Source organism: Artemia sp. Qi Xiang Cuo, chromosome 7 (assembly GCF_049724085.1).
Source record: "Artemia sp. Qi Xiang Cuo chromosome 7, ASM4972408v1, whole genome shotgun sequence".
Classification (NCBI taxonomy): domain Eukaryota; kingdom Metazoa; phylum Arthropoda; class Branchiopoda; order Anostraca; family Artemiidae; genus Artemia; species Artemia sp. Qi Xiang Cuo.
In genome coordinates this window covers 53,874,762-53,897,445 of record NC_142800.1, presented here as the reverse complement: position 1 = coordinate 53,897,445, position 22,684 = coordinate 53,874,762, and the positions used below count along the sequence as shown (strand labels likewise).

General features: G+C 35.2%; 1 protein-coding gene across 1 annotated transcript in view; it reads right to left on the bottom strand.

The window, feature by feature from the left end:
* The window catches only part of PNPase (polyribonucleotide nucleotidyltransferase 1), a 44,868-nt gene extending 23,760 nt beyond the window's left edge, over nt 1-21,108 (bottom strand). The window contains exons 1-4 of the mRNA XM_089091864.1: nt 21,032-21,108; nt 8,560-8,854; nt 3,663-4,282; nt 1,355-1,528 (exon numbers count right to left, since the gene is read on the bottom strand). Coding sequence (XP_088947990.1) covers nt 1,355-1,528; nt 3,663-4,282; nt 8,560-8,854; nt 21,032-21,108 — 1,166 coding nt within the window. The remainder of the gene's footprint in view (nt 1-1,354; nt 1,529-3,662; nt 4,283-8,559; nt 8,855-21,031) is intronic.
* Nucleotides 21,109-22,684: the final 1,576 nt, after the last annotated feature.

Sequence of the window (22,684 nt, the reverse complement as noted above, 5' to 3'; positions counted from 1 at the left end):
ACACCAATTTGGGTTCCAGAAAGGAATAGGGTCCTGATAAATCAGGAGAGCCACTTGTTCTAGGGAGCCATGATGTCAGTCGTGCTTTTGATTTGATAATTCACGCGCATATCCTCACTGAATTGTATAAACGCGGGGTCAGTACCTGTATCATTCGTGGTTTGTATGATATGTATAATCATTTAAATGTCATTGTTAATCTGCCTGACGGAATGATTACAAAGATAATTGTACCTGTTCGTACCGGATTCAGGCAAGACGCCTTTACATCCCCAATCGCGTTCTATTCTGGACGGACAGTCCCAAGTGGTTTCCTCTTGTATTTTAGAAGGGATAGATGTATCTCTTAATGTTTATGCAGATGATGTCTTCAACACCAGCCGAACGGTACTGGCGTTTGAGAAAAAATTTCTATTCTGAGTCGCGAGCGTGCAAAAACAAAACTTAAGTTTACCGCTGAAAAGTCAGAAGCGGTACTATTCAACTGGGGCCCAGTTCCCGAAGGATTTAATGTTGATCTTAAGGGAGTATTGGTTGCTCCTAAATTGGAAATGAATTATCTTGGCCTCCAAACCGGTGACTTCCTTAAAGCAACTAAAAAGCTTCTCATTCACCATTCCCAGCGCCGGAGGACGAGTACCTACGGTAGTATCCAACAAACTCCGTTTTAATCGCCATCTACTAGCTTAATTATATAACTCGTATGCGCTCCCAGATTTTTTATACCTTGCATGTTTTTTTGGCGTACCTTTTCCGCAAAGGAATCAAAGCAACTCCGACAAATTTACTACCGGTATACTGAATATCTTCTCGCCCCCCCCCTGGGCTAGTAATTCTTGAGCCAATAGGAGACATAGTATGATTGACCCTAATGCTGCCATCGGCAGAGGCATTGAAGCTTACAATAAAGGAATTAATGGACACCCTTGGTGTTCCCTTTTAAAATGATAAATGTATCACGTTCACTGTTTTTGTGTTTGTTATGTATACTGTGTGATTATTTGGTTAGCTATTATGCTTATGTGCTTATTCTATGAATTTTATCTTTATTTTATTTGTGCTTGTCTATGTGCTTGTTTTATTGTGGTTGTGCAATGTCTTTTTATGCCTGTTATGTATACTGTGTGATTGTTTGGTTAATTACTATGCTTGTGTGCTTATTCTATGAATTTTAATTTTGTTTTATTTGTCATTTTCCGTCTTTTTCTTTTGCTTTTTTTTTCTTATAAAAAAAGTAAAAGAAATTATAAAAAAAGGTTATATATAAATTGAATTCAATTCAATTATGCTTAACTAAAAGAGATGAAAAAAGAGGCGGAAAAAGGATCAAATATAAATAAAATTAACCACATACCCAAGGAGCACCGAAAGAGCATCGCCTTTTATTGCTGAATCTGGGGAATCAAAGGCAACTGTAGAGAATACTTGCGTTTGGCCTCGTTGAAAGAGAGAGGAGCCATGCAGAGGCCTTTGTAAATTCACTTCACAGCTGATGGGTCTCACTTCAGTTAAAAGCCTTCCATCGCACCTTCAATAACATACTAGGTTATTCTGGCATCGTTCATAAAACAACTTTCCAATTTGATAACAAGTAATTAAAAAAGAATGCAATAAATTTAAGAAGAGAATTATAAAAAGGAAGATAAAAAACTAAAGACAGTATTTACTCCACCGTATATATGTTCATAGGACGTAAAATATTTTTGGACAGTGACCTGGTGTGCAAAAAGTTGGGTAGCATGGTAGCCATGCTACTTGGCAATTTTCATAGCCTAGAGAAATTTGTCGGCAGATTTTGACCAAAATGCCAGTCTTTCCACTATCCCCAAATTTTTCGGCACCTATTCGAATTTTGTCGAGTTCTGCTACTGCCCGCTTTGGAACTATTTGCATAGCTGACAGTGACTATGTTAAACCAAACTTTATGTACCACGATATAACTGATTACGAAAGTGCACACATACCAGGCATTCCCAAAGAGCTGAAAAGCTCATTCACAGGAGGGGTCAGTTTGAAATAGTTTTGAAGGATATACTGTAATCTTCCAACATGTAGAAGTGCTATTTAGAACATGTAGAGGTGCTATTAGAAGTGTTGTTTCAAATCTCTACAGGACGCAGCTAGTGCATCTGGATTGTGGGGAAAACACTGGGTTAACAAGGTTTTGCGGAGTGGCAAGTCACTGTAAGCACCTAATTTTCATTTAATTTCCAACCCTTAACCAGAAGTTTTCCTCTCTCCAATTCAAAAATTGAAGAAAATTACATTTTAGCTTGGGTAGCCTTGATATGTCTCTTCCTTTTTTTTAGCTTCCATTAAAATTTTTTCCTGCTCTAAATACTATAGCCTTATTGGCAATCACCCCTTTGATATTTTGTATAAACTGATGAATATTTTAAGACCTATATGAGTTACAAACAAAACCTTTGACGTTTTCAACTTAAAACGAATTTGCGAGCTATGTGGTCCTAACTTTCAAATTAAAAAAAAAAAAAATTAGCCAATGACTAGAAAATACCAAATACACGTCTAAAACCAAAAGAAATTAAGCGTTGAACTGTCAGCAGATGAAACTGTCAAACTTCAGTCGGCAAGAACAGGTCTCATAGTCACAAATGGGGTGGAGAGGGGGGGGGGGTATTCTATTTTGAGAGGAGCATATGTTTGGCTGCACAAGAAGGTTCACTTTATTATTATTACCGATTATGATTAATTAAATTAGGAAACTTACTCGAACTTTGTATTTGGCTCAGAAAATAAAAAAATTGATCCTATAGAGATTTTCATGGTGAATTTGATAAATACAATAATAATTTTCTGCCACCAAAAGTTTTGCACAATAATGTACCTATAAAACTATGTACCTATAAAAATATAGGTACATAGGTACAAAAAATAATGTACTTATAAAAATATGTACCTATTTGGTTTGAAAAAAAAAAGCGAAAGAAATAAAACTAAGTATCCACTGTAAATTCAAATTATATTTTTAAATTTATATAGTGTATAAAACTGCATTAGAAAACATTCCTACATTTTTCACTTTACTCTTTAAAATAGGAATAATTTAAAATGTACCATCCCTACTCGGGAACAAAACCAAACTTTTTGCTTCAAAATTAAAACGTAATATTCCAATCTAGCTTTTAATGCAAAATTCAAGAATTTCATCCAAATTTTTCTACCACCTAAAGTTTTACACAGTGACTTTTAAACTGTTTTGGTCTGAAAAAAGCGAAAAAAAAAATCAAAACTACAAAAAATTATTACACAAAAACCATGAGTCTAACTAAATTTTTGAATTTAGCATATAAAACCTACAACTATTCTAAACAATTGATGTTTTTTTTGGAAAATCCAAAATTGCACGAATGAGCCTTCAGGCAGTTTTACAGGAAAACAGTGAGTGACGAAAAACCGAAGATAAATCGAGCACGAAAGTAACTTTGAATGTATAAATAAACCTTCTTATGCAAAAAACTGCTTCCCAATGCTGTTGGTAATTTAGGTGTACATTGTCAGAGACTATTTTTCTAAAGTAGAAACGAGATACCTAGGAGTTCTTTAAGCATCATCCATGTCCTGAGCAAGGCTCAGGACTCATTAGCATGGACGAGGCAAACACAGTGTTTTGGTTTTTGGTAGACAAATGTCTTACGTACCTGCGCTCAGTTTCAAAAATTAAATTTCTAAATATTCCCTTCAAGACTTTGTTAAAATATTCTGAAGAGACAGCAGGGTCAGCAGTTGGGAAATTCATTCTGACTTTTTCCAAAGTCTCAGCCCTCACTTGAGACACTGATACATCCCTAGATATTTTATCGTGAGTAAAATCACTGAAAATACCTCTAAGTTTATTAACACAGAGCATCTTTAGAAATGTCCTAGTTTCTTCATCAGGTTCAGCCATAGACTGCACTTCCCTTTTAGCTTTTCCAGCAACACTTTGCAACCTTTCTATAGATTTAGTAATTATTTGACATTCAGCAACACCGTCTTTAATGCATTTGATGAACTTGCTATTTTCTAGGTTATTTCCACTTGCCTCAAGCATAACAATTAGGTCATCTTTTGATGCAGAAACTACTAGATTTAAATCACTATGTGCCAGTTCTTGTCTTGTTGGGTTTATTATCACTTCATTGTCAATGTATGCAACACGGACAGCAGCTACTGGTCCATTCCAGGGTATATCTGATATGGATAAAGCGGCCGACGCAGCATTTATACTCAAAACTTCTGGATCATAAACACCGTCCACTGCTAGTAAGTTACACATTACCTAAAATTGAGAAATTCCATTCATAATTGCAAATAGTTAACCATATTTCTACTTCACTAACGGTATAATTTATGAATTGCGACATTTCATACTTAAAAACAAAATGTTAAAATGATAAATGATCTCATCATTAACGAAAAACTGCTGCCTCTCCCACCCACTTTCCTAGCGTCATTTACCTCCCAAATTACGAAAAATTACTCAAATGCAGGAATACATGCGAGATTTGCATTTTTTCAGAGAGTTGGGGGGTAGGGGTGGACTTTGATATCGCAAAAATAATTACAGAAAGCATGAATATTCTAAAGATATGGGCCAAGAAAACTCTGCGTAGTCATTCAGGGTTAACTCAAGTTCATGCGGTAGAACAGAGTCATTAAAAAAGATTTTAAGACGGTTTAATACTAATCAGCAAATAGTTAGATAAAATAATACGGATAATGATTCCAACCAATTGGGCTTACATCATCAAAGACAATCTAACAAAACCTGAGTACAACTGACACAACAATTGACAAGTCCCTATTCTTAGCATCAAATCCGGATCTGCAAGGCAGCAGAGACATAAGTTGAACCTTTAAGAAGTGTCAATAGCAAGTATAAGTTGACATTTAAAAATAAACACAAGAATAAAAATTATTTTCTTTTGTAAAATCAACTACTTACATTCAGTCCAAATATGAGAGTTAAAGGGGGAACATGGAGTAAAAGATTCCACAAATAAATAACGACAAATCAGAATACAAGAATTTTTTAAATATATAACTTAGAAAAATGACTGGGGAATTTTTCTGTTATGTATATTATGTCGGCTAAACTTTTCGTTGACATTTTTTTTATTGAAATTGCCCATTTCATTACTCCTGGAGTAACTACTGCCTTATGGTACTTCGGTTCCTTCCCAAGGCGGATTTGAATTTTGTCAAAGATTGTGCAAATCCTTCGTCCGAGGTTTATTCTTGATTTATTCCTTAAACAGAAATAATTGCTTCAGTGCAAAACCCGAAGTCATGCAGACACAAAAATAAAAAGATCCTTAGGTCTATCTGGAGAAACCCTAATTACAGGATGGATAGGGGTTAAGAACCCCATGCCTGGGTGGCACCTGGGTCTCAAAGGGGACAAAAGCAAGTCCATGTGAAAATTTACAGTTCTGATTTTTTTTTTTTTTTAGTCAATGGTTGAAGTATTTGTATTTTAAATGAATTATTTTTACCACAAAAAAAAATTCAATTTTTAATGAATTTAAATATATTTCTAATGAATTTAAATGAATTTAAATTTGAAAAAAAATTAAATATATGTCAACCGGAACCGTACAATTATTCCCGATTATAGTCTATAATGTTTTTTTGTTGTTTTTTTTGGGAAGGGGGTCATTTTTTCTGGATTCTTGCGGGGTCTATGAACTGTGTGATAACGTTCAAATGCACAGCTAGTTACAGAACCAGGGTTGTCAGAGGGACACTTTTCACCTTCAGTGATATCAGCCCACTTCAGGGTCTAAAAAGGCCACTTTTAAAAAAAGGGACACTTTTTGCCAATTTGTTTGTATTTTTCCCTACCCTGTATCTTGCAAGAAGCTAAACCATGCAAGGATTTTCAACACTTGCAGCCAGAAGTATAAAGTGGGCCCATGGCCCGTCAAGCATTCCCCCACTCCTCTCATTACCTGCCTCTCGGCATATACGCGTGCATATTGTATCCTGTATGGACCGAAAACTTTCACAAGGATCTTGTATGCTAAAGCAACAAAGTGAGCCAGTGAACTTCCTACCTTTCCATCCCTCCTAGCTCCAGCTTTACAGCTGAGATTTAGGCCTATTTCAAATTGTCAAAACAAAAAGTATTCAATGATTTTCTACCTATAGGATTAAAAAAAAAGTTGACCCCAGTCCCCTCCAGCAACCCCCTTCTCCCCTTTTTTAGCGGACAGATAGGGTGACAATGTAACCCAACCCTTTTCAACTCAATCTCATTTATCTCAAACGTCATTCAGCTCAACACAAATTCAACTCAACCCTCATTTAATTCAACTCAATGTAACTCAGCCCCCGTTCAACTTAATCCCATGAAGCTAAACCAAATAAAAATCGACTTCATAAAAATCAATTGCATTCAAGTTACATTAATACTGATTTAATTTTGGTAGTTTAATCAACTCCTTTAAAGGTATTTTGTCCAGTTATATTACTGAGTCAATTAGAGTGGATTTGAATAGGAGTTGAGTTACATCAGAATGTGCCAAGTTGGGTTATGGAGGCTGAGCTGCAGAGGGTTAAGTTGAATGGAGGATAATGTTAAGTGTGATTTAGTTGGCTCAATGGGGTCGAGTTACACAGGGATTGAGCCAATAGAGGTTGAACTGGACGGGGTCGAGTTGAATATGGTTGAGTTGAATGAAATTGGATTAAACTGGGTTAATTTAAACGAGCGTTGTGTTAAATGGGAGTTCACATGAACCAGACTTGAGTTATATGGGACTGAGTGGAATTGGGTGGAACTTGATAGCACTGAAGTACAATAAAACCGATAGGTAAACATGTTGTACCAACTTTAAAGCGATATCATATAAGAATCAGACAGTAGGGAACATTAATTTTCACTGACGGGCTTAAAATTTATGAGGTTAGTACCTTGGGCCAACAGGACGTAAGAATGATTATTTTCATAGGCATATTCTCCTTTTTGAATCTTATGGGACTTGTAATTTTGGGCAAAGGAAACATATCGGATCAATTTTCAGAGGCATCCAACATTTCTTAATCCTACCAGCCTTCCGAAATAAACGGCCTGTATTCCCTTGAAATTTGGCAGGAGGGTACCAACCACCAAAGAGACGTCACGCAATATATAAACCTCTGATCTTTACAATCAAGGTGCTGGCAGCCTTGAAATTTTCATTATTGAGGGAAGTCACATCTATCACAAAGAGTAACTTGTCAGGACGAATCGCAAAGCTTGTTCATCCTCGGGGACGTGGGGTTACATACTTGTGCTAACTGGTCCTTCTTTTATTTATTGTTGATAAGATTTAGGGTTGAGAAATTTGTCTTCGCGCAATTGGGTACGCCTGGATAATGAACAATAATATAACTCAAATACGTAACTTTACATTGATTAGCGAACATTTTGTTTGACAATAACTCAGGGATTAACTTAGAGGCAAGTTGTTTTTACCGTCAATTAAATAGAAAACAATTATTAAGCGTTATGTTTCCAGACGAAGCAGCGTGGCCCGGCTTCTACATGCTGCAATTTTAGAATAAAGCATAGATTGCATTGGGTTTTATGTTTCGAAGCAAAATATTAAAGCGTTGGCCTGTACACATAGTGTTCCTAAGCCTAACAGTATTAACTGAGATCTAGAAAATTGAAAATAAAGTTAGGTTTAAGAACACGATATACTTTGAGACCATTCTTAATGAGTAAGTCATCCCTTTTTCTTCTTTTGAAGAACTAATTCTTCTTGAGACATATCATTTTTTAAGCTTTAAGGGGTTGACAACTCCCATCAATGCGAAGAAACAAAACTAAAGTGCTACTCCTACAAACTTTCGTAGGCAAAATCGATAAAAGGTTGCAGCAACCCTTCAAGCTGCTGTAACAAAATAAATCCAGCATAGAATTCTGATTTTATTTATGTTACTATACAGATTAGGACAAGATAGCTTTAATCAAAGGGCTTGATTGCAATATAAGGCTCAGACGGGAAGGGAGGAGGGCTTCTCCGCGACGTATTCGATCAGCTGATAACAGAATCTAATCTTAGGATTAAACAGATAGCTTAATAGTAATACAAAATTAAATTAGTCAATCATTTCTGACAACAATAACATAACATCAACCGGAATTTCAATCTATGTCAATAAATGAGATTATATGCACTGAAAATAATGTGATATTAGCCTCATTTTTGGTCGGAAAAAAAGAACAGTTGGCAAAAATTGCCTGGTAGTTGGTCCAATCTAATGGTCTTTCCACGAAAATTCTGGCTAGTAACATTAAGCTTCTATGTGTGCTACTTTTAATTCTCAGTTGAACTGAAGTAGCTATCTATTCAAGTTACAACTCACGGAGATATATTATCATGAGGAATATGCGGAATCGCTGATACCAGATTCACCTTTTTTCTTGCTTGCATGTTGTCACAATACAATAAACTGCTTCAATTTTTGTTTTACAATCAATTGTGTTTCAAACCATGCTCATTTATGCTACAGAGTAAAGCTTATAAAAGTGTGTTTAAATATCAATGTACATAAACAAAAATTTACTTGTGTTTCATAGAAATACCCTTCGGGAAATAGAGGTCGAAGAGACCTGTCAATCATTCTACTGGTCAAAATTTCTTTTTCTGTTGCCCCCAATTCTCTTCTTAAAAAGTTGGTTGGGATTCTTCCAGCAGCTGCTGCTTTCTGCCTGTAGTCAACAACCAATGGCAAAAATGAAGTGTTGGTGGATTTTGCTTTACTGACTGCAGTTACCATGACTGAAGTTTCTCCCAAGTTCGCTACAGCCGCTCCATCCGCAAATCTAGCAAACTTCCCTGTACTCAGTCGAACAGAGCGACTAAAATAGAAAAAAAGTTATCAGTACGAAAACAGAGTAGAGAACTACCTTAAAACAGAGCAAATCAAACAAATGGGTAACAAGAATTATTTTAATCAGAAGCAACGCTATAGCGTTGCATATAGTAAATGCCATACGGCTCCAATGTTTTATTACTATTATTATTATTGTTTCCCCAGAGGCATTTCATATGGAAGGGATCGTCGTAGAAACTTCACAAAGGGCTGATTCAATCGAAAATTCAAAGTTCTAGTGCTCTTTTTAATATTCGAAAAGAATTGAAGGGCAACTAGCCCCCCCCCACGCCCATCAATCCCCCAAGCACATCCAATCAAAATTTCGAGATAGCCATTTTGTTGAGCATAATTGATTTTCACATAGAAAACATGTTTTTGAGGAGAAAAATCCCCCACAACCCTCAGGGCAAGGGTTTTAAGTTATGCCCGGGGGGCATATAAGGTTATCAGAGGCAACGCTGTAGCGTTGCCAATAGTAAAGGCCATACGGCTCCAATGTTTTATTATTATTATTTATTATTATTTTATTTTCCAGAGGCACTTCATACGGAAGGGTCGTCGTAAAAACTTCAAAGGGGGCTCATTCGATTGGAAATCGAGAGTTCTAGTGCCCTTTTTAATAGTCGAAAATGATTGGAGGGCAACTAGCCCCCCCCACGCCCATCAATCTCCCAAACACATCCAATCAAAATTTTGAGATAGCCATTTTGTTCAGCGTAGTTGATTTCCAGAATGAAAATATATTTTTGAGGAGGACACTCTCCCACAACCCTCGGGGCAAGGGTTTTAAGTTATGCCCTAGGGGCATATAAGGTTTTTATAGAAGGCATTGTCGTAGAAACTTCAAAACAGGCTCATTCGATTGGAAATTAAAGGGCTAGTGCCCTTTTTAATAGTCGAAAGTTATTGGAGTGTAACTAGCCCCCCCCCCCCAACGCCCATCATTTCCCAAAACATATCTATTCGAAATTTTCAGATAGCCATTTTGTTCAGCGTAGTTGATTTCCAGATACAAAATATATTTTTGAGGAGGACACTCCCCCACAACCCTCAGGGCAAGGGTTTTAAGTTACACCCTGGGGGCATATAAGGTTTTTATAGAAGGCGTTGTCGTAGAAACTTCAAAAAAGGCTCATTCGATTGGAAATTCAAAAATCTAATGTCCTTTTTAATAGTCGAAAGTGATTGGAGGGTAACTAGCCCCCTCCCCACGCCCATTATTCCCCCAAACACATTCAATTAAAATTTTGAGAGAGCCATTTTGTTCAGCGTAGTTGGTTTCCAGATAGAAAAAATATTTTTGAGGAGGACAATCCCCCACAACCCTCAGGACAAGGGTTTTAAGATATGCCCTGGGGGCATATAAGGTTTTTATAGAAGGCGTTGTCGTAGAAACTTCGATAAAGGCTCATTCGATTGGAAACTCAAAAAGTTAGTGCCCTTTTTAATAGTCAAAAGGTATTGAAGGGCAACTATCCCCCTTCCCACGTCCATCATACCTCCAAACACATCCAATCTAAATTTTGAGATAGCCATTTTGTTCAGCGTAGTTGATTTCCAGATAGAATATATATTTTTGAGGAGGAAACTCCCCCACAAGCTTCAGGTCAAGGTTTTTAAATTATGCTCTATGGGCATATAAGGTTTTTATAGAAGGCGTTGTCATAGAAACTTCAAAACAGGCTCATTCGATTGGAAATTAAAGGGCTAGTACTCTTTTTAATAGTCGAAAGTGACTGGGGTGCAACTAGCCCCCCACCCCGCGCCCATCATTTCCCAAAACGCATCCAATAAAAATTTTGAGATAGCCATTTTGTTAAGCGTAGTTGATTTCCAGATAGAAAATACGTTTTTGAGGAGTGAAATTCCCCCAGAACCTTCAGGGCAAGGGCTTTAAGACATGCCCTGGGGGCATATAAGGTTTTCATAGAAGGCTTTGTCTTAGAAACTTCAAAAAGGTTCATTCGATTGGAAATTCAAAGGGCTAGTTCCCTTTTTAAGAGTCAAAACTGTTTGGAGGGGAACTAGCCCCCCCCCCCATGCCCATCATTTCTCCCCCAACAGCCAATCAAAATTTTGTGATAGCTCTGTTTTTCAGCGTTGTTGTTTTTAAGATAGAAAACATGTTTTTGAGGAGGACAATCCCCCACAACCCTCGGGGCAAGGGTTTTAAGTTATGCCCTGGGGGCACATAAAGTTTTTATAGAAGGCGTTGTCATAGAAAACTTCAAAAAAGGCTCATTCGATTGGAAATTCAAAGGAATAGTGCCCTTTTTAATAGTCGAAAGTGATTGGAGGGCAACTAGCCCCCTCCCAACGCTAATCATTCCCCCAAACACATCCAATCAAAATTTTGAGATAACCATTTCGTTCAGCATAGTTGATTTCCAGATAGAAAATATATTTTTGGGTAGGACAATCCCCCACACCCCTCAGGGCAAGGGTTTTAAGTTAAGCCCTGGGGGCATATAAGGTTTTTACAGAAGGTGTTGCCGTAGAAACTTTAAAAAATGCTCATTCGATTAGAAATTCAAAGGGCTAGTGCCCTTTTTAATAGTCGAAAGTGATGTTATTTGGGCCAAACGAACGAACAGAAATTAAAATTAACTGTCTTACAAACGTAAAGATAACCGGTGCAAACATAAATAAATGAATAAATCTTATATAGCTTCAATATTTTTTATTACTTTCCCCCCAGAGCTGCTTTATATGCAAGGGTTAAAAATAACATTTTGTTAAAAATAGTTGAAAGGTTAAGTAACAAAACTCTGGCGTCGACAAAACCCCCCAGGGCCTAAGGGCAGGAAGGGATTCTCGTATTAACTTCAGAGATAGCTTATTTGATTGGAAATTGGAAGTTCTAGTCCAGCTCTTAAGAGTCAAAATTGATCGAAGGGCAAACAACCCCCCCACACGCCCTTTTTCCCCACCCCTTCCTTTGAACTAATTCTGTTTATTCCTGAAAGGTTCGTTGAGCGTTAAAATGTGTTGATATTAAAACACAGCTAACAGGCATCTCCTCTCCTCCCCAACAATGAAAGAGACATAGAGCGCAAGGCAGTGGCGCATCCTGTGGAGGGGAAACTACCCCACAACCCTCAAGGCAAGGGTTTTAAGTATACCCTGGGGGCATATGAGATTTCCATACAAGGTCTTGTTATTGAAATTTCATAAAATGCCCATTTAATTTGAAATCCAAATACCTAGCCATCTTTTAAATAGTTAAGAAAGATTGGAGGTTTTCTAACCCCCCTCTCACGACCATCATTTCCCCAAGCATATCCAATCAAAATTTTGAGACAGCCGTAGTTAATTAAACGTAGTTTTTAGTTTTGGAAATTAGGTCTTAGAGGATGACAATTCCCCCACCTCCCTCAGGGCAAGGGTTGTAATTTAAAGTTTTTCCGAATCCTTTCCATTATTTCTTATGGAAGGGATGTTCGTATAAACTTTAGAGAGGGCTCATTTGACTGAAAACTAAAAGTTTTTGTTCACTTTTTAATAGTAAAAAGAAATTGGAGGGTAACTAGCCCCCCCCCCTCCTCCAAGCCCTAAATGCATCAGTTAAAATTTTGAGAGAGACATTTTGTTAAAATAGCTCAAAGTTCTGATAACAAAAAACTCCGGTGTCAACATAGCCCATCAGGGCCCGGGGGGTAGGCGTTTTAAGTTATGCCCTGGGGCATAACTTATTAAGGGGGGTTTATAATTTATGGGAAGGGTTTTGTATGGGAAGAACAAATATGAAATCTATTATAATTATCCAATTATAAGGTTAAAATACATACTCTGTGATAGATGCAAAATTGCTTTGGCGCACAAAATCCTATTAAGGTCAATTCCAAACAGTCGTGATCCCTTTGTGTCAGCAAGTGAAATGGTCTAAACCCCCTTATTGGAGCTATTTTTTTCAACCCATTCATTGTTGTCAATCGCTGTCCACAAGTTATGCAAGCTGTCTATTGTTCATATATAAGGTTTTTATCAAAGAGGTAATCGTATAGACTTTCAAAAAACCCTCATTCGATGTAAATTGAAAGATCTGTATTTTAAAGTCAAGAATAATCGGACAGTAAGTACCCCTCCCCCCCATGCCATAAAAACTTGAAATTTTTGGCAATCAAAAACGAACAAAAACTAATTAAAAAAAACTTTCCGGAAAATAAGTTTTTCAAAGAAAAGTAAAGGTCATTTTAAACTTAAGATCAGCAGGTAAAAATAACTTTTAAAATTCAAACTAAAAACGACCACAAATTACTATTAATTAATATATTTAACCCATAATGAACATAAATTTAATAAACAGTCTTAGCAAAAAAAAAATACAACAAGTAATAATATAAATTAATAAATATATCTTAAAATGAGTGATGCTTGAATTGAATATGCAAATCAAGCTAAAAACGAAAACAAATATTTTGCTACTAAAGTATAAATGAAACTTAAAACGAACAGAAATTAAATAAACAATCAATGGGAACAAACATACAATATATATTAATGTAAATGAATAAATAAATCTTAAAACGAGTGAAACTTAAAAAGAATATGCAAATCAAGTTTGAACCGAATAAAAATAACTACAAGCAAGAGTTTGGGTATCGTCTCACTACAGAAGCTTAAAACCTACTGCGTCATTGGTGCTTTACTGAAAACGAATTATATTACAAATGTTCTCTTTTGTATTTAATATAAAAAATAAAAATTAAAGTTAAAGTAAAATTTTGAACTGATGTGCTTCCAGTAATTAATATCTTTATGCATCAAATATTCAGTTTAATTTATTAGTTCTTTTCAAGATTAGTCAAGACAAATATAGTTTCACTACAAACAAAATTTGGATACTGCCCCCTTCTTTAACTGTAATAACCTAAAGCCTTCTGTGTCATTGGTGCTTCACTGAAAAAGAATTACTTGTATATTACAAATTTATTATTTTCCAGTTCTTACAGCATTGAAAATGAAAATAAAAATTACAGTGAAAAAAAAATCTTGAACTGATGGATCTTTCAACAATTAATATCATTATATATCTAATATTCAATTTGAATTTGTTTATACTTTCCAAGACTGTTCAAGACTCATATAGTTTTGCCAGTTTTTTTTAACTCTACCATTTTTTGTAACTCATCGTGTTAGTTTGTTATAAAAACATTTTATCGCTTGTAGGCATTTGTTTTTGAGCGTAATACTGCACATCAAACTTTGTGGAACATGCATTTTCTTGCATGAAACACCAAAATATAATAAAATGTCAAGTTTCGGAGTGTTCCACCACCCGCGAGCAAGTGCCATTGGTATTTTTGAATCCGCATGGTCAATTTAGGGGGTGGAGGGTAGGCTAATTCTCGTAGCAGCCCCATTCCGTCGTGGTAACATTTTCAACACCTGGCGTCCGGACTATCGTATAGTCTACCAAGCATACAACTACCCCAAATCAGTATCAATAAATAAATGAAACCCAAAACAAACAAAAATTGAAATAAATATTAGAGTCAAACTCAAAACAAGCATAAATTAATGTGAGTAGGGTTCAAAACCCCTATGCTTTCTAAAAACCAGAATATAATTTGTACTTTACTGAAAAAAAAATGTCCATTGTCAATTTAATATACATATGCTGATATTTATTCCCTAAAATCTTAATGAATGTTTGATTTCTTAAAGTTACAAAAGTGAAATCATTTCAAAGAATTGTTTTCAGTAAAGCGCCAATGACGCAGTAGGTTTTAGGCTTCTACAGTGAGGCGACGCCCAAATTTTTGTTTGTATTTATTATTTTTCATTCCAAATTGGATTTCAATATTATTTTTACTTTTCACTCGTTTTAAGATTTGTTTATTCATTTAAACTAAAATATGATATATGTATCTTTGCAGTGATTGTTTATTTAATTTCAGCTCGTGATAAGTATCGTTGATTCCTCAATAGCAAAATATTTGTTTTCGTTTTAAGCTTAATTTTCATATTCAATCTAAGCATTACTCGCTTTTAAGATCTATTTATTCATTTATATTATTACTTGATGTATGTTTTTTGCTTGATTGTTTATTTAATTTCTGTTCGTTTTGGGTTTCATTTACTCTTTAATAGTAATTTCTGGTCGTTTTGAGTTTGAATTTTAACAGTTATCTGTATTTGCCGATCTTAAGTTTGAAATAGCTTTTGCTTTTATTTGAAAAACTTATTTTTAGGAAATTTTCTTTAAATTAATTATAGAAAACTTTGTCATAGAAACTTCAAAAAGGCACTTCATATGGGAGGGGTAGTCGTAAAAACTTCAAAGGTGGCTCATTCAAATGGAAATTGAGAGTTCTAGTGCCCTATTTAAGGGTCAAAAATGATTGGAAGGCAACAAACACCCATTCCACGCCCACCATTTCTCCAAACACATCCAATCAAAATTTTGTGATAGTTATTTTGTTCTACGTAGTCGATTTCAAGATATAAATTATATTTTTGAGGAGGACACTCCCCCCAGTCCTCAAGGCAAGGGTTGTAAGTTATGCCCTGGAGGCATATAACTTTTTTATAGAAGGCTTTGTCGTAGAAACTTCAAAAAGGGCTCATTCAATTGGAAATTCAAAGGGCTAGTGTCCTTTTCCATACTTGAAAGTGATTGGAAGGGAACTAACCCCCCTCTCACGCCCACCTTTTCCCCAAACACATCCAATCAAAATTTTGAGATAGCCATTTTGTTCAACGTAGTTGAAAGTTCTGGAAATTATATCTTTGAGCATGACACTCCCTCCCAAGGTCTTCAGGGCAAGGGTTAATAGTTATGCCCTGGGGGCATATATGGTTCTTATGGAAGGAATGCTTGTATAAACTTATGAGAGGGCTCATTTGATTGTAAATTGAAAGTTCTAGTTGACTTTATAAGCGTCAAAAGATATTGGAGGGTAACCAGTCCCCCCCCCCATTCCCTTTTTTTCCCAAGTGTATCTGATAGAAATTTTGAGATAGCTATTTTGTTAAAAATAGTTCAAAAATCATATAACAAAATTTCCGGTGTCGACACAAACCCCCAGAACCCGGGGGCAGGCGTTGTAAGTTATGCCCTGGGGCATATATGGTTCTTATGGAAGGGATGCTCGTATAAACTTCAAAGAAAGCTCATTCAATTGTAAATTGAAAGTTCTAGTTCACTTTTTAAGAGTCAGAAGAGATTTGAGGGCACCTATCCCCCCCTACGCCCTTTGTTCTCAAATCTACCCGATAAGAACTTTGAGATAGCCATTTTTTAAGAAATAGTTCAAAGACCAGATAACGAAAACTCCGGGGTCATAGTTCAAAAGTCAGATAACAAAAACTCAGGAGTCAACACAACCCCCATGGCCCGGGGGCAGGCATTGAAAGTTATGCCCTGCGGCATATATTGTTCTTATGAAATGGATACTCGTATAAACTTCAGAGAGGGCTCTTTTGAATGGAAATTGAAAGTTCGAGTTCACTTTTAATAGTCAAAAGAGATGCACGGACAAATAGCCCCCCCCCCCACTCCTTCTTTGTCAAAACCCATCTGATGAAAATTTTGAGATAGACATTTTGTTAAATATAGAATAGTTCAAAGGTCGGATAAGAAAAACTCCGGTGTCAATACAACCCCCCAGGGCCCAGGAGAAGGCTTTCTAAGTTATGCCCTAAGGGCATGTATGGTTCTTATGAAAGGGTTGCTCGTATAAACTTCATAGAGGTCTCATTTGATTGGAAATTGAAAGTTCTAGTTTAAGAGTCAAGGGATTTAAGGGCAACTAGCCCCCCCCCATGCCCTTTTTTCCGCAAACCCGTCCGCTACAAATTTTGAGATAGCCAGTTTTTTACAAATTGTTCAAAAATTAGACAAAAAAAACTCCGGTGTCAACACAACCCCCCAGGGCCGAGGGGGTAGGCATTGTAAGTTTTGCGCTGCGGGCGTATGTGATTCTTATGAAAGGGAAGCTCGTATAAACTTCAGAAAGGGCTCCTTTGATTGGAAGTTGAAAGTTCTAGCTCACTTTTTAAGAGTCAAAAGATATCCGAGGGTAACTAGCCTCCCCCCACACTCCATTTATTTTTTCCTCAGACGCACTACATATAGTTCTGATAACAAAGTTCAGATAAGAAAAACTCCGGTGTTGACACATCCCTCCAGGGCCCGAGGGTAGGCGTTTTAAGTTATGCCTTGGGGACATATATTGTTGGTTTGGAACGGATACTCGCATAAACTTCATAGAGCGCTCATTTGATTGGAAATTGAAAGTTGTAATTCACTTTTTAATAGTAAAAAGTGATCGGATGGCAGCTAGCCTCCCCCCACACTCCATTTTTTTCTCAGACGCACTTCATATAGAAGGGGTCGTCACATAAACTTCAAAGGGGGCAAACTTTTTTCACTTTGATATTGTTACTTTGATACCAGTTTTGATACTTTGATGAAGATTTGATTTTTTTTTTAGGTTTGATTTTGAAATAAGGACATACATTGTTTTTATGGAAGGGATGCTCGTATAAACTTGATAGAGCGCTCATTTGATTGGAAATTGAAAGTTGTAATTCACTTTTTAATAGTAAAAAGTGATCGGATGGCAGCTAGCCTCCCCCCACACTCCATTTTTTTCTCAGACGCACTTCATATAGAAGGGGTCGTCACATAAACTTCAAAGGGGGCAAACTTTTTTCACTTTGATATTGTTACTTTGATACCAGTTTTGATACTTTAATGAAGATTTGATTTTTTTTAAGTTTGATTTTGAAATAAGGAATTTTTAAAAAATTGAAACTTTTTGCAATCAAAAACAAACAAAAATTAATTTTTGAAAAAACTTTCTGAAAAATAAGTTGTTCAAAGAAAAGTAAATTTATTTTTATTTTCAATGCTGTAAGAACTGGAAAAGAAAATATTTGTAATATATTTCGTTTTCAGTGAACCGCCAGTGACGCAGTAGGCTTTTGGTTTTTTTTACAGTTAAGGAAGGGGGCAGTATCCAAACTCTTGTTTGTAGTAAAACTATTTTCGTCTTGAGCAACATTAGAAAGAACTAATGAATTAAAATGAATATTTGATGTATAATGATACCAATTGCTGAAAGCTAATCAGTTCAAAATCTCTCTATAATTTTTATGTGTATATTCAATATGAAGTACAAAAGAAAATATTTGTAATAAATTTGATTTTCAGTAAAGCGCCAATGACGCAGTAGGTTTTAGGCTTTTCCAGTGAGAGAAGGAGGCAATACCCAAACTCTTGTCTGTAGTGATTTTTGTTCGTTTCAAGCTTGATTTGCATATTCAATTTAAGTTTCACTCGCTTTAATATTTATTTATTCATTTAAGTAATATCTATTGTATGTCTGTTTGCATTGATTGTTTATTTAATTTCTGTTCTTTTTGAGTTTCATGTATACTTCAATAGTAAAATATTTTTTTTTCGTTTTAAGCTTGATTTTCATATTCAATCTAAGCATTACTCGCTTTAAGATCTATTTATTCATTTGTATTATTACTTGTTGTATGTTTTTTCCTATGATTGTTTATTTAATTTCTGTTCGTTTTGGGTTTCATTTATTCTTTAATAGTAATTTCTGGGCGTTTTGAGTTTAAATCTTCATAAGTATTTTTATCTGCTGAGCTTAAGTTTAAAATGGCCTTTATTTTTCTTTAAAAAACTTATTTTTCAGAAACTTCTTTTTAATTAATACAGTAAAGGTTCTTATAGTATGATCAACAGAAAGGATTTCATTTTGCAAACAATATCTTCCCATTTTGTGTGTGTGTGGGGGGGGGGGGTCAAACATTTTTTCACTTGATAGTGTAACTTTGATACCAATATTGATACCTCGATGAACAATTGATTTTTTTTTAAGTCTCATTTTAAAATACGGAATTTTTAAAAATTTGAAATTTTTTTCAATTAAACACGAACAAAAATGCATTAAAAAAAACTTTTCGAAAAATGAGTTTTTCAAAGAAATATAAATGCCATTTCAAACTTAAGCTCAGCAGATACAATTACCTGTTAAAATTCAAACTCAAAATGACCATTAATTTCTATTAAAGAATAAATGAAACCCACAACGAACAGAAATTAAATAAACAATCATAGGAAAAAACATACAACAAGTACAATGTAAATGAATAAATAGATCGTAAAGCGAGTAATGCTTAGATTGAATATGAAAATCAAGCTTAAAACGAAAAAAAATATTTTGCTATTGAAGTATACAAGAAACTCAAAACGAATAGAAATTAAAAAAACAATCAATGCAAGCAAACATACAATAGATATTAATGTAAATGAATAAATAAATCTTAAATCAAGGGAAACTTTAATTGAATATGCTAGTCAAGCTTGAAACGAACAAAAATCACTACAAACAAAAGTTTGGGTATCACCTCCTTCTCTCATTGTAAAAGTCTAAAACCTAATGCGCCATTGGCGCTTTACAGAAAACTAAATGCGTCTTGAACAGTCTTGGAAAGTATAAACAACATCAAATTGAATATTTGATATATAACGATATTTGTTGTTGAAAGATCCATCAGTTCAAGAATTTATTTCACTCTAATTTAATTTTATTTTCAATGCTGTAAGAACTGGAAAATAAAATATTTGTAATATATTTCGTTTTCAGTTAAGTGCCAATGACACAGTAGGCTTTTGGTTTTTATTTACAGTTAAGGAAGGGGGCAGTATCCAAACTCTTGTTTGTAGTGAAACTATATTCGTCTTGAACAACTTTAGAAAGAACTAAAAAATTAAACTGAATATTTGATGTATAATGATATTAATCGCTGAAAGCTCATCAGTTCAAAATTTTACTATAATTTTAATGTTTATTTTCAATATGAAGTACAGAAGAAAGTACTTGTAATAAAATTGGTTTTCAGTAAAGCGCCAATGATACAGTAGGTTTTAGACTTTTCCAGTGAGAGAAGGAGGCGATACCCAAACTCTTGTTTGTAGTGATTTTTGTTCGTTTCAAGCTTGATAGTAGAAAGGGGTCAGGAGGTCCCACGTCCACACCATATTTGGGCATAGAGTCCCTAGGGAGAACACCTGTGCTGTCAGTCCCAATCCCACACCAAATATGGGCATGGAATCCCCAGGGAGAACAGGTTTCCGAGAAATGTCTCCGGGCAAAGTTTATTAATGTCTTTGATGTATTTCCAAGGAGAATTGTCTCCGGGCGAAGTTTATTAATGTCTTTGGAGTTCTTCCAGGAGAATTGTTTCTGGGCGAATGTTTTTAATGTCTGAGAGATGATCACGCAGAAATTCAAATGTGACAGCGCAGGGATGCCAAAAACAAAAGGAACACGTAGAAATTACGTTTAGGGGTTATTTGGGCGAAACCGTTTTAGACATTTTAGGGAAATTATTTCGGCGAAACAGTTAGAGACATTTTAAAAGATGATTTTAGAAGATGTTTTAGAAGAGGATTTGAGGGTGAAACTCTGTGGTCGTTATAATACACAAGTTCCATTTGAACAGTGTCGTGAGGTCCCCTACCCCAACCCCAAAGGGCTCCGATCCCCCTACCCCAACGCCGAAGGAAGCCCCCGGTCTCCAAAGGTCCCCCGGGCTCCCAAAGGGCCCCCGGGCTCCCAAAGGGCCCCCGGCCCCCCAAAGGCCCCAGAGCCCCCCATTGTTTAATATTTTTTAATTTGTGCATTTTGGGACACAAAAGGGTCCCACCCTTCAAATTTTGACTCCCCCTCAAAACATTAGTGTTTTGTCATGGTTTACCATGTCACAGTTACATTCTCTTGATTTTTCAAAGTTCATTTTGGATTTCTTTCGTTGAAATGCAAGAGTAGGAATATTTCAGTAGTGTTTTGTTGTGGTTTATCGTGTCACAGTTACATTCTCTTGATTTTCAAAGTTCATTATGGATTTATTTCATTGAAATGCAAGAGTTGGATTATTTCAGTAGTGTTTTGTCATGGTTTAGCATGTCACAGTTACATTCTCTTGATTTTTCAAAGTTCATTTTGGATTTCTTTCCTTGAAATGCAAGAGTTGGATTATTTCAGTAGTGTTTTGTCATGGTTTACCTTTTCACAGTTACATTCTCTTGATTTTTTCAAAGTTCATTATGGAGTTCTTTCATTGAAATGCAAGAGTTGGAATATTTAAATTTGTTTTTTGTTGTGTTTTATAGTGTCACGGTAACACTCACTTGATGTTTAAAAGTTCATTTTTGTATATCATTAATTGAAGTACAAGGTCAGGATTATCTAAATTGTTTGTTGTCATGGTTTAACCTGTCTAAATTTCATTCTGTTGATTTTTCTAAGTTCATTTTTAATTTCTTTCATTGAAATGCATGAGTTGGAACATTTCAGTAGTGTTTTATCGTGGTTTACCATGTCGCAGTTACGTTTTCTTGATTTTTCAAAGTTCATTTTGAATTTCTAACGTTGAAATGCAAGAGTTAGAATAATTCAGTAGTGTTTTGTTGTGGTTTATCGTGTCACAGTTACATTCTCTTGATTTTTCAAAGTTCATTTTGATTTTTTTCATTGCAATGCAAGAGTTGGATTATTTCAAGGTGGTTTACCTTGTCACAATTACATTCTCTTGATTTGTCAAAGTTCATTTTGAATTTCTTTCATTGAAATGCATGAGTTGGCACATTTCAGTAGTGTTTTGTCGTGGTTTACCTTGTCAAAGTTACATTCTCGTGATTTTTCAAAGTTCATTTTGAATTTCTTTCATTGAAATGCAAGAGTTGGAATATTTCAGTAGTGTTTTGTTGTGGTTTATCGTGTCAAAGTTACATTCTCTTAATTTTTCAAAGTTCATTTTGAATTTCTTTCATTGAAATACAAGAGTTGGAATATTTCAGTAGTGTTTTATTGTAGTTTACCTTGACGCAGTTAAATTCTCTCGATTTTTCAAAGTTCTTTTGAATTTCTTTCATTGAAATGCAAGAGTTGGATTATTTCAGTAGTGTTTTATCATGGTTTACCTTGTCACAGCTACATTTTCTTGATTTGTCAAAGTTCATTTTGGATTTCTTTCGTTGAAATGCAAGATTTGGAATAATTCAGTAGTGTTTTGTCAAGGTTTACCCTGTCACAATTTTATTCTCTTGATTTTTCAAAGTTCATTTGTATTTCTTTCATTGAAATGCAAGAGTTGGAATATTTCAGTAGTGTTTTGTTGTGGTTTATCGTGATAAAGTTAAATTCTCTTAATTTTTCAAAGTTCATTTTGAATTTCTTTCATTGAAATACAAGAGTTGGAATATTTCAGTAGTGTTTTGTTGTAGTTTACCTTGTCGCAGTTACATTCTCTCGATTGTTCAAAGTTCTTTTGAATTTCTTTCATTGAAATGCAAGAGTTGGATTATTTTAGTAGTGTTTTGTCATGATTTACCATTTCACAGTTATATTCTCTTGATTTTTCAAAGTTCATTTTCGAATTTTTTCGTTTAAATGTAAGAGTTGGATTAATTCAGTAGTGTTTCGTCGTGGTTTACCTTGTCACAGTTACATTCTCGTGATTTTTCAAAGTTCATTTTGAATTTCGTTTGTTGAAATGCAAGAGTTGGAATATTTCAGTAGTGTTTTGTTGTGGTTTATCGTGTCACAGTTACATTCTCATGATTTTTCAAAGTTCATTTTGATTTTTTTTCATTGAAATGCAAGAGTTGGATTATTTCACTAGTGTTTTATCGTGGTTTACGTTGTCACAGCTACATTCTCTTGATTTTTCAAAGTTAATTTTGGATTTCTTTCGTTGAAATGCAAGAGTTGGAATATTTCATTAGTGTTTTGTCGTGGTTTACCCTGTCACAGTTACATTCTCTTGATTTTTCAAAGTTCAT